We start from the raw sequence: 12,870 nt of genomic DNA, 5'->3' as shown, positions 1-12,870 counted from the left end.
ACATTCACTAGAACCTTCAAGTGTCTTTTGGAGAGGCTGCAGGACAACGACATTCAACAAATGATCTTTGACTCTAAAAAAAACATTCTAATAAGGATTTGTTGAAGCCTCTCCTGAAATCAATGTGTCATTCTCTGGTCATGAGAGAGCAGGGTGTTCTCACATGCTACTTACATCCGGCAGATAAGCAGCTCATTCACAGTCCTGTCCTGTGGCCTCAGACTGTCAAGACTGCTGTGTTGCCTTTGAAAATGGTAAAAAAAAAAAAAAAAGTGTCATAAAAACACAACATCCAACAGCATACATTGAAATACTGAAAAGGCACAACTCTTAACTGAGCCTCTTACACCTCACCTCACCTTCCTGGCTGACTCCAGCAGGGCGGCTGCCTCTGATTGGCCCGTCTGCTGCACCAACTTGTAGAGGGCACCCTCTTTGTTCTGCAGCAGGGTGAAGGGGCAGTCTAACTCCTGGATGGTACCACTGTCCAGCACCTTAAAGGAGAAATAAAATATCAAAAAAAAAAAAAAAACAAACACTGCAAAATCAGAGCAACTTCAGTGAACAGTTCTATGAAAGTAATCAGTAATCTTCTTTGCTTTCTTTCACACCTTATTGAGTATGTGTTCTTGTTAGCTTTATTGTTTTTGCTTGGACTACATTAATAATATGTCTCTGTGTTACATGTTTCTCTTTAAGAAGGCCACTCGACAAGCCCCTCTGGCTTTATTTGGCACCTCCAGCACATTTTTTTCAAAATGTAAATTTTGTTAATTAACTATGTTTCTTTTTTACATCAATTACAACAAAATAAAATAAAAAATAAAAAAAATAAAAAAATGAAATGAAATAAAGATATGACGAACATTAACAAAAAGTAAACTTTGGACACACACTTGAGGAAATGAAAAAAACAACCAGGGAGGTGGAAGGGACTGAACCTTTCCCTTTAGGGTAAAAATGATGGTCTTCCCCAAACTATTTTATTTACTAAACATGTTGTCAATCCAAATACCTGATAATATATACAAACAAGTTAACAAACACATACGTCATTTTTTATGGAGTTGACGCAAGGCACGATTTAGCCTAACAACTTTACAAACAGCCAAAGAAAAGGGAGGGTTTCATTTGCTTAATCTCCAACTATATCATTAATAAATTTATAATGACAGTTAGATCTCCCTTACCCAAGTCATCCTGGGCTAATATCGAGCAGCACTTCCTCCTACCCGTTCAGTTGAAAGATGCTATACATACTAAAGAGCGAGGTGTAGTAGAACAACACCCTTGTCTGAGTTTCATTTACCACATCTGGAGGAAGATTCATAAAATGACCAGGGAAGCTGTATCACAGTCTCCATGGTTACCCATTTGTGATAATCCTTTTTTAACTATAGGTAAGAAGCCAATCCAATGGAAGGAGCTGCATAGAAGTGGGAGAGAAGTCTCCTGTCCAATTACCTTGGTAGAAATATTTCCAATTAAGAAGTGCAGAATCCCTCAGGAATAAAAAGAACATATTGGAACAAATGCTTACTAGAACGAGATCAAACTAAAATAAACACACCTGGAATCTATAGAACTTATTAACAAGCTAACATCGCACTTTCAGGGAACAAGGAGACTGTGGAGTACAGGTTTAGGGTAACTGAAGATGAGTGGGATGAGGTCTGACGGTCTCCGAGGACGTTTCACTGAAATGAACACAACTCAAAACCGTGCACCGATACCACTGGACCCCTAGTGAGCTACACAGAGTAGGCCTCAGACAGACAGGCACCTGCTGGAAATGTTCATCTGAGATGGGAAACCTACCTGCATATGGTCTGGGATTAAAAATGAAGAGCTTCTGGGTGGATGTTAAAAAGTAAGTGAAATAATAGGTAAGCATCCCTGCAGTTTGCCTGCTTGGTGCAGTTTCCAGACTGGAATCTCAAACTAACAGCAAGTGGCTGACTACAGCTTAAAAAGCTAATATACTGTAGATGGAAAGACGCTTCAGCTCCCACCACCCTAGACTGGTTTGATGCACTTGGAAAAATAGCCAAACTGGAAAAAGTCGTATACAGCAACATAGACGCTGTGCACAAATATGACATCATCTGGGGCCCTTTTCTCTCTTTTATGATATGACTCGTTACTGACTCTGATCTGCGATTGAACAACTGTTCTTGAGTCATAGATGGAAAAAAAAAGAGGAAAAAAAGAAAAGGGGAATATGATTATAATAATGTATGTATATGGACGGTACATGTGTATGTTTGTATGTGTGAGTGTGGGTATATGTATGTGAGTAAGTGCATGTATATATATATATATATATATATATATATATATGTATGTATATGGCAAGCCGTTTAGGAAATTAATATATTGAATGAAACTTTGAATATATTGAATGAAGTCTGAATATATTGAATGAAACTGTTTTTTATATATTCAGACTTCATTCAATATATTCAAAGTTTCATTCAATATATTAATTTCCTGAACAACTTGCCATATATGTATTTAGAACAGGCATGGGCAAACTATGGCCCGCGGGCCATATACGGCCCGTTGGGCTTTTTAATCCAGCCCGCCGAACTTGTCCAAATTATATTATTATTAAATTAAATTTTATTATAATTAAACCTCGTTCGTTTTCCCCTGTAATGCCCGCGTTTCCCCAATAGATGGCGCACTTCAGAGTGTGGTGTATTATTCACTTTGCCCTATGAACCCGTATGAGCCCTTCTGTAAAAATGAGCGGATCAAAGAAAAGAAAAGTGGACAGTGAATGCTGAGTGTTTAATACGGAGTGGACAACTAAATATTTTTTCACTGAAGTCCGATCAAAGGCTGTATGCCTGATATGCCAAGAAACTGTCACAGTTTTCAAAGAGTACAGTATCAGCCGTCACTTTGCTATGAAGCATGCTAACTACACTAGCAAGCAATCCCCGCAAGAACGGGCGGCTACAACTCAGAGGTTGAAGGATAATTTACAGACTCAGCAACATTTTTTTCACCAACAAACTGCGATTCAAGAGTCAACTACCAAGGCAAGTTTTTTGCTGGCATTCAAATTAGCAAAGGCTAGCAAGCCTTTCTCCGAAGGCGAGTTTTTAAAAGAATGCATGATAGAGACAGCAGGTCTCTTGTGTCCGGAGAGCCAAGGCCAGTTTGAAAAAATCAGTTTATCACGCAGGACTGTGACTCACTGTGTGGAACTGATTGATGAAGATATAGCCAGCGAATTAAACAAAAAGGCTGAGTCCTTTAAGTTATATTCACTAGCGCTGGATGAAAGTAATGACGTAAAAGACACTGGTCAGCTCCTCATTTTTATCCGAGGGATTAATGACAGTTTTGAGATAACGGAGGAGTTTTTGACCATGGAGTCCCTGAAAGGAAAAACGCGAGGAGAGGACTTGTATAACCAGGTGTCTGCTGTCATCGAGAGAATGAAGCTACCTTGGAGTAAACTTGCCAATGTCACAACGGATGGATCGCCAAATTTAACTGGAAAACATGTTGGGCTGCTGAAAAGAATCCAGGATAAAGTGAAAGAGGAAAACCCTGACCAGGATGTTATTTTCCTTCACTGCATCATCCATCAGGACTCTCTGTGTAAGTCTGTATTGCAGCTTAATCATGTCGTGAATCCAGTTGTAAAACTTGTTAACTTTATACGAGCAAGGGGACTTCAGCATCGTCAGTTTATTATGTTCCTGGAGGAAACTGATGCGGATCATCAGGACTTACTGTACCACTCTCGTGTCCGCTGGTTAAGTTTGGGCAAAGTGTTTCAACGAGTGTGGGAGCTGAAAGAGGAGATCAGCGCATTTTTGGAGTTAATGGGGAAATCCGACAAATTTCCTGAGCTAAGCGATATACCTACGTATGTGAGCAGACATTCAGCGTCATGAACATCAACAAAGCCCCTCACAGATCCAAGTTAACTGACCAACACCTCGGATCTATCCTGAGAATTGCCACTACAAAACTAACTCCAGACTTTAATGCACTGACACAAAAGGGAGATCAACAACACTGTTCCCACTGAAACTGAACGTGAGTTTCTCTACTGTGTTTATTAAAATTAAATTTAATTAAATGAATGCATTTGGAAATCAATTTGTACAATGAGCCTTGCATATTCATGCTTTGCTACCTGTTAAAGGCCAAATCCTTTCATGTAATGGCTTTTACATGTCATTTATATTAGTTCACACAAACACTCCATCCATCTGTTCCTGGCCCGGCCCCTCTGTCAAATATTAGAACCCATTGTGGCCCGCGAGTCAAAAAGTTTGCCCACCCCTGATCTAGAGACATATATATAAAAACAGGTAGGAATTTATAAAATACTGTACTGTCTAACTAAAAATGTATACAGGTAAAACAATCGCTCTTTAAATGTGGAACATTGACAACATAACATGTCACAAGGAGGTTTACACCAGACCAACACTTTTAAATATTTGTGAATATTTTGCATGTGGTCCTATGTTATCTATGGTACCAATAAGGGGCTTGTCAGTCCATAGTCTATTTCTGACAACATGAACATATTTTAGGACAACATGGATGCATGAATTGTATTCTTCATTTTTGTTGTTTTTTACTTTATTATTTTTATTCATTGATATGTATGTATATGTGTATAGGTTTGTGTGGATATATGAATGTAGGAAACTGGGAACATGCATGGGGGGGGCATATAGCTTCTGAATAATTGATGTTTAGAATTTTTCCTTGAATTTTATTTTTCTCATTGACTGTTTCTGTTTTGAATTTTAAAAAAACATTCAATAAAAAAGCAACAAAAGCAGCAAAATAGGGACTGTGTAAAAATATTCCATCTTATTTAGATTTTAGAATATTGCAGTGAAAATGAAGAGAGGACTCACTAGTATCCTGTCGCTGTCTATGATGGTGTGGAGGCGATGAGCGATTGTCAGCACAGTACACTCTCTGAACTTGTCCCGGATGGTTTTCTGGATCAGTTCATCCGTCCTGCAGAGAGAAAGCAGAACTCATGTATTCTCCTACAGCACATTAGGTCGCCCTGTGAGTACACTGTAAGAACCCTCTCAGTGGGGTGAGTAGTCTCAGCAGTACCTGGGGTCCACATTGGCCGTGGCCTCGTCGATGATGAGGATCCGGTTCTTCCTCAGGATGGCTCTGGCCAGACACACCAGCTGTCTCTGGCCCACGCTGAAGTTGGAGCCGGATTCGGCCAGAACCGTTTCCAGCTTAGCAGGGAGCTCCTCCACCACAGACTTCAGCTGCACCTGCAGGGGGGGAGGGGGGAAACCTGCACTTTAGATGTGTGCACTATATAAAATACATTGTCAAAGAGTGCTGGATGGAGGTTAGCCTTGCCTCTTCCAGAGACCTCCACAGGTCTTCATCCAGGTGCTGATGGAAAGGGTCAAGGTTCTTCCTCACTGTGTCTGTAAAGAGCACAGGATCCTGAGAGACAGAGAACAGGTCACAGTCACACAGGCTGAGACAATAATCATTAACCCTTTAAATGCCAGTTTGATTACATGATTCTGGCATTTAAAGGGATAAATTCCTGATAATTATTCAATATTTGATAGTTTTGAGCAGGGCTAGAGTTGTTTAAGAGATTTATGCAAAAAAAAAGTAGAAAGAAATATCAATCTGTTCTATTTTTATAGCAGTTTTTGTAAATTGGACATTTTCGCCCTCCAATGTCCAAACAGGGAACTACATTTTAAATCTGATGCCACACAAAAACTAACAATGCTTCAAAGTCAATATTTTGAATAATCTTTGACATATCCAAGACTGATTTGAAAAAATTCCCCAGCCACCAAATATTTGTAATATGGAAAATAACTCATTTTTGTGTTTTTTTTTCATGAATAACAACAGTGACATCAAGTAATCAAACTGGAATTTAATTTAATTTAATTCCTAAAAATGATTCAATATTTGATAGTTTTGAGCAGGGCTGAAGTTGTTTAAGAGATGTATGCAGAAAAAAGTAGAAATAAATATCAATCTGTTCTATTTTTATATCAGTTTTTTGGAAGTGGACATTTTTGTCCTTAGTGACTTAAGAGGGTAGTAAACATGTTTCACAGTGTTCTATTGATCTATTAAAGAAAAGAAAATGTGCATTCCAATGTGTCAAGAGAGAGACTTTCTTGGTGCCATATGCACTAACACAGACAAAATGATGGACAGGTGAAGAGGACACATTTGACCAAATGGACAAAAATGTCCATAGTGATGCATGAGGGTTAAATAAGACATGAAGTGCTTTTCATAAAAAAACTGTACAACAATAAACAACAAGCAAACAACACAACTGACAGTTTGTTTGAAGCTATAACGACAGAGAAGTCAGAGATACAAATTCTAAAAAGAACAACTTGTAGTGGATTCTTCTGTCTTCTCAATAAATCTTATGTTCTTAACTTCTTTCTTAACCACTCTAGAGCGACGACATAACAATGTTTTACGCGTTGAGTTGGTAACACACAACAATACACCTCACTTCCTGTCTCCTGATCACATGACTACAGAAGTCTTACAGAATTACAGCAAATCTTCAAGTTCAGTTTTAATGCTTTGTTTTGGACTGGCTGGAAACGCTTGATGGATTTCAGACTGATGGAGGTAAAAAAAGACATTTGCAGGGGTCTAAACAAGATGATGAAGAAGCATGAATTTCATTTTCAAAACCTGAATGACATAAAAAAAAAAGCAACATTTGATCAAATTCCTGAGGTGAAGAAAGCAGGACTTCATAACTCTCCTGATTTGTTCATCAAATGTCAGGTAACCCGTTCCCCACTCTCTCCCTCTCTCCCTGATTTTAAACTCTATCCACAGTCCTATCTCAAAAAATATATTACTCTTGGATTTCTTTCTGCTGGTGCTACATTTGATAAATATTAACAGTTAACAGATTTTGTATTTTGTATTATGTTACAAGATAATGAATTCAAACACCATCTTTGATCCCTGGAATCAAAGGCTGCACTTTGATCTTAAAGGGTTCAAAATGAACATTTCCTGTATCTGCTCTGTGGACGAGCTCATTCTGCAATTTAACAAGGCCTTTTTCTGTGAAATGCTCAATAACAGTTTCAAAACATCATTATTAATAGTGCTTTTACATCAAATTAACCAAAATAGCACTGTAACCATGATAATTTTTCAGGTTTCCCCTTCAGAATTGACCAATTTGACAAACTTTAAAAATGCTAAAGGGCTCTTTCTGTGTATTTAACAGTGAGGAATAAGATGTGTCATTAGAAAGGGTTAAGTCAATGTTTACCTGAGGGATGATGGACATCTTGTGACGTAGGTGATGGAGGCCGATCTCAGAGGTTAAAACCCCGTCGATGTAGATCTTCCCCCGAGGTTCTGCCAGGCGGAACAGAGCGGACACCAGGGAGCTTTTACCAGCACCTGTTCTACCCACAATCCCCACCTGATACAGGAGAGAACAACTATGTTTACAAAGCAAACAAATATGTCTGGGGCGCCGGTAGCCAAGTGGTTAGTGTGAGCGCCCCAATTTATGGAGGCTGTAGTCCTTTAAGCGGGAGTTAAAATCCAACCAGTGGCATAAAAAATCCCAAAAATAAATCAAAACTGAACAATACGTCTCACCTTCTCATTGGGTTGGAAGGTGGCGCTGACGTCCTTGAGGATTGTTGGTCCGTCCCCGCTGTACGAGAAGCTGACTTGGTCAAAGACCACAAGGCCTTTGTCGGGCCAATCAGGTGGAGGTTGCTTTTCGGATTCCCAAGGTGCTTCACTCTCCAGCTCTGCGTACTCCAACACCCTCTCCACTGATGTCATCTGAAAGAGATGATTACTCAACACTGCAGCACAGGACTACAAATCATTAAACCAGCAGGTTTCAACCTGCAGGATCAACATGTAATGAACTGTTCTTTTTTTTACTGGACTTCATTGAGTGATGGCTGAAGAAGTCACTCAGTTCTCACCATGTTCTCCACCTCTGTGCTCTGCCTCATCGTCCACTGGAAGTTTCCCACCAGTGTCACAGCGTAGGTCAGCACCAGGCCCACCTCTCCAGCATCCAGGCCTAACAAAACACCAACATCCAGAATGCTTTGTTTACAAAGAGGAACTCCTTTTTATTCACTGATTATTATGTTTAAAAAAAATCGAGAACGGGAAAACAAGCGTCATACCACAATAACTACCAACCTCACAGCGTTATTCACAAAACACTCAACTAAATAAGAGTCCTATTAACCATTACTGTTTGCAGCATGAAACAAACAGGGAAGGAGGGGGGTTGTTACCTTTTAAAACAACAAGAGAAAGTTTGTATATTGGTTAAACTCAATGCGATTTTTCACACTTAAATGTAGAAATCAAGTTTATCCTCTGAAAATAACTCTGTGAGTAATGACTGTCTACAATGGGTGTAACACCCGAGTCCCACTGTCTGTGATGTTTTCAGAGTTTTCAGAGTCCTATCTTCACTTTGTTTACATCGCCCGGACGGCCGGCTGACTCCTCCCCTCGTGTATAAAAGTTGTTTAATTGAGGGACTAGAGAAAAGAAGAATAACATACTGTACTCACTGTTTAACTGTGTTTCTAGATCACGCTCATTTCAGGTAAATTTACATGCAGTGTGAAGATACGAGCATAATAAAGATCGCTAGCATTAGCATGCTAACACAACAATGCAGCACGAGTTGTCTTGGTTTCATGCTGGTGCTCAAGGGCGACATCTGCTGGATCAAAACATCACATATAAAGCCTTTAAAGATGTAAGGAGTATGTATGATGTATGGAGGATCTGTAATAATCAGTCCAGCTTGTTTGAACAATGCTTAAACAGTTTTTTCTGTGTTCGCTCTGACTCCTCACCGTCTCTGAGAAGGATGCATCCAAATGATGCAAAGGTGATGAATATGGAGCAGATGCTGTCGAGTCGAAGCGCAAACCAGCGGGAGGTCATCAGGAACAAAAACCAGGCCTCTGACACGAGAAAAGAAAAAAACATACTTTATATTCAATGTATTCAGTAATAATGTTGTGAGCTTAAAAAACAGTGTGTACAGTAAAGGAGAACCTTTAAAAAAATCAAAAAAAATCATACATGTTGAAACTAAAAAAAAAGTAAAGGACAACCTTTAAAGAAAAAAAAAAGTAAAGGAGAACCTGAGTGCAGGTCCTGATGGGTGTCAAAGGCTTTCTTCAGCCTGCCCTCAGCTTTGAGGGCTCGAATGGTCCACAGACCCTGAAGAGATGAAGACAGGTGGGAGTACACTGGACTCCGGGCTGACAGGAAAGAACACAAACAGGAAATGAAAAGGATCTACTCACAAATATTCTGACAGTAGTAGTGTCTTATTAACTAGTTTCTGAAGCTCACAGCTTTTTAGAAGACGCTGTTGATGCATGAACACATACTGGTGGACTCGAGTCGCTTGACATCTCGTGATGTGCTCAGGTAGAAACGTCTCAGGTACAGGAAGAAGAGAAGCAGAGGAAGGACGGGGATGAGGATGTGAGGGATGACCGAGGCGGCCACGGCGACTACACCGATATTCTGCAACATTAACTAAAAAGACACAAACGGCAACACTGTGAGGAATCGTGAGAAAGTTAGGACAGATGTTGTACAGAGTGAATATTCAGCAGTGTTCACTTCTCACTTGATAGAAGTCCACAAAGGTGATGGGTAACGTGGAGTCCATCTGGCTGATGTCTTTGGAGAATCTGTTGAGAATTCTTCCTGTGAAGCAGAAAAACAGAGCCGGTCTGTGAAGTTGAATTATTATATAGAATGATTATTTCTCTGTTTGAAAACAGGCGGTGTATTCACCTATTGGGTTGATGTCAAAGAAGCGTACAGGCGTGCGGATGATGGCGTTGAACATGCTGTTGTGCAGAGTCTGAGCCGATCTCACCAGCACATAGAAGATCAGGAGACTCCGGGCGTAGCCAAAGGCTACAGCCGCTGCTGTCAAACCTAACAGCAAAAAACAACACCTTAATTGCTGCACCTTATTCTTTTGAATATCACGGCTGACAACAATACTTTACACGTGTGAACACTTGCCTGCATAAATGCCCAGGTGAAATGTCAGATTGTTCTCCTGATCTGAGTGAGAAGCATTGAAGTGACTCTTGGTCACAGCGTTGGTTGTGGTGTTGGACGCCTCTTCTTTTGTCCTGTTGTTTCACAGGATACACACATTAGACACACAGCCAGAGTCGACTAGTATGACCCCCACTGAGGGCTCATGTGTATAGTGCTGTCTGTGAGCAGGATTACTTCAAAACCTTTTTTTTTTTTTTGCAACATTGTGTTTATTGGGCAATCCAAACTTAGTTCATTTATCCAAACTTAGTTTATTTATCCAGTCATAGTTCATTTCTTACATCATTATTATTTTTTGCAACTTTGTGTTTATTGGGATATTCATTTATCCAGACATAGATCACATCATCATTATTCTTTTTTTTTTTATATATAATGTTGTACAAAATAATAATAGAAAGCAGAAAATAAAACAAAATGGTTATAATAATATCTTAGTTTGCCCAATTCTTTTGTAATAGAGAAAAATAAAGCAACAAAAAACAAGCAACCCACATAAAAAAAATAAAGAAAAAACACACAGACACACCCAAAACTAATTTAACTAAACTAACTGAGCATTCTTTTTATTGTTTTGGAAGTTTACCTCAAAGGCACTTTTAGACTTTTAAACTGCTCGTTAATAACTTTATCTTTTGTGTTGTTAGATTCTGTTTTTGTCTTCAGTGATTCTGTCTTACATTGAAATAAGATGACTTTTCCGGATTTATTACAAAAATGACACTACAGTCACTATCTCTCTTTTTCTCTTCTTTGCCTCATCTGTCCTCGTCCTCGTAGCATCATCGTCGTTGTATCAAAGCGTACAGAGACATTGTAAAGGGAAGCCATTCTTCATGTTGAAAGTTAAAATCGACCTTTGTCGACTGTTTGAAGGTGGAAAGTTACATATTGCTGCTTTAAGGACTTTTAAAATAAGTGGATTAGAACTGTTCCTTGAACGATGTTGAGAAGTGTAATACAGGTAGTTACAGAAGAGTCTTCTTAACTTATAATTATCATTCATGTTAGAAAACAGAGCATGTAGTCATTCACTCACCAGTACACCAGCCACCAGTCCTGCAGGATGTATGCAGCCTGTGAGTGGAAGGAGAAAACAACATTACAACAGTGTGATGGATAAACTTGTTCAAAATCTTTTTTGGCAAAACATACGACGACACATCGAGAGCTGTGACACTTTTATTAGCCTGAGATTTCATGTCCTGAATCCTCAACATGCATACAACCAAATTATGAGTTTACAGAGTTCATTCAGTTTTAAAGATGAGGAGAAGAGAGGGAGGGAAAGGACTTGATGATGTGGAATAAAGAGAGAAAAGAGGAGCACAAAGGATGAGTACCCAAGGCCTCAGAGCCTTGGCTTACCTCAGAGCCTTGGTTTACCTCAGAGCCTTGGTTTACCTCAGAGCCTTGGTTTACCTCAGAGCCTTGGTTTACCTCAGAGCCTTGGCTTACCTCAGAGCCTTGGCTTACCTCAGAGCCTTGGTTTACCTCAGAGCCTTGGCTTACCTCAGCTGTGAGACTGAGCAGCAGGATGATCAGAAGCACCAGGAGATTACAGCCCGCAGTGAAGTATTTACAATAAACGTGGCCGCCAACGTCTCCGTCCACTCGTGTCTCCTCTGCCATGGACTGAACCGCTTCAGCCTGAAAATCAAATCAGAGATAAAACTTCTCTAAGAGTGTTTGTTAAATCAAACTGATGATGTCATGGGCGACAGAAGTGTAAGGGCGCGGTCACACTGGCCATCCGTACTATACCCAAGCATGCTTCAAGCCTAAAGTTCAGTTCGTTTGGCCAGTGTGACCGCTCCATGAGTCCTACGCCCATGGGAGATGTGGAGGATCATTCAACAAACATATGCTCAATATGTACAGAAGTGGGAAATGAAAGGGGATGTATCTGATTTTTAAAAAGTACCTACAGGGAGCTGGTCCGCCTTGTTGTTGCTGTCAGGAGGCAGGAGGCTGCTGGAGGAACAATGAGACCTGTGGCTCTGTAAGGACACTCTGTCTGTGTCGGCCGAGCCTCCATCCTGCTCCTCCACACTCTTCACAAGAGACACAAAGTCCAGACCGGAGCCCTGCAGATCACTGTAGGTCCCCTGAGCCATGATGTGACCCTGCAGACACAAACCAGAAGAAACATCAAATGTCTGCATGACTGTTGTAAAGTATATGAATCATTATTGGTTTCATTGTTTGTATTTAATTTTCAAATTTTTCTTAAAGATTTTCCACTGACTTCATTTAATTGCACAACTTTTTTAATACAAACTCTGAATTTTAAGGGGTCTTCATTATTCAGGTTATTTTTCCACAGTGCATTCTGAAGCTCCGGAGAAGAACTTTCAATTTTTGTACAGTTTTAGCGCCCCCCTGTGGACAAAGTGGTACCTCTTACAAAACAAAAAAAAACTGGTATGCTGTTTATTGCTACCTACAGTCTACCCCAACAGCAGCTTCAGACATTTATTATAACAATATTATAATAATAATAAATTAGATTTATATAGCGCTTTTCTAAATACTCAAAGACGCTTGTTTCTACTGACCTCCTTTAGGACCAGAACCTGGTCTCCGGCCCTCAGGTGCTGCAGCTGGTGGGTGACCAGGATTCGTATTTTATTCTTCAGCAGGCCGCAGATACACCTGAAAACAGAGATCACAAAGACAAGACGTTACAAGCTGTGAAGTGTCAGGGCTCTTCACATGTCGAGCAGTTTGCCAGACTATAATTAA

At 39.9% G+C, this 12,870-nt stretch overlaps 1 protein-coding gene across 1 annotated transcript in view; it reads right to left on the bottom strand.

Annotated features, from left to right (window-relative positions):
- Nucleotides 1–316: 316 nt before the first annotated feature.
- Nucleotides 317–12,870, bottom strand: part of LOC132959374 (ATP-binding cassette sub-family C member 4-like) — a 24,427-nt gene continuing 11,873 nt past the window's right edge. Inside the window, exons 14-30 of the mRNA XM_061032320.1 lie at nt 12,684–12,780; nt 12,054–12,251; nt 11,638–11,775; nt 11,165–11,202; nt 10,084–10,196; nt 9,847–9,993; nt 9,677–9,756; nt 9,432–9,582; nt 9,180–9,299; nt 8,886–8,996; nt 7,986–8,086; nt 7,645–7,836; nt 7,307–7,462; nt 5,374–5,463; nt 5,110–5,282; nt 4,899–5,004; nt 317–494 (exon numbers count right to left, since the gene is read on the bottom strand). Coding sequence (XP_060888303.1) covers nt 351–494; nt 4,899–5,004; nt 5,110–5,282; nt 5,374–5,463; nt 7,307–7,462; nt 7,645–7,836; nt 7,986–8,086; nt 8,886–8,996; nt 9,180–9,299; nt 9,432–9,582; nt 9,677–9,756; nt 9,847–9,993; nt 10,084–10,196; nt 11,165–11,202; nt 11,638–11,775; nt 12,054–12,251; nt 12,684–12,780 — 2,155 coding nt within the window. The 3' untranslated portion in view covers nt 317–350. The remainder of the gene's footprint in view (nt 495–4,898; nt 5,005–5,109; nt 5,283–5,373; nt 5,464–7,306; nt 7,463–7,644; nt 7,837–7,985; nt 8,087–8,885; nt 8,997–9,179; nt 9,300–9,431; nt 9,583–9,676; nt 9,757–9,846; nt 9,994–10,083; nt 10,197–11,164; nt 11,203–11,637; nt 11,776–12,053; nt 12,252–12,683; nt 12,781–12,870) is intronic.

Source organism: Labrus mixtus, chromosome 24 (genome assembly GCF_963584025.1).
Source record: "Labrus mixtus chromosome 24, fLabMix1.1, whole genome shotgun sequence".
NCBI classification, from domain to species: domain Eukaryota; kingdom Metazoa; phylum Chordata; class Actinopteri; order Labriformes; family Labridae; genus Labrus; species Labrus mixtus.
Note: the sequence above shows the minus strand (reverse complement) of the source record. Positions and strands in the feature narration are given on the sequence as shown.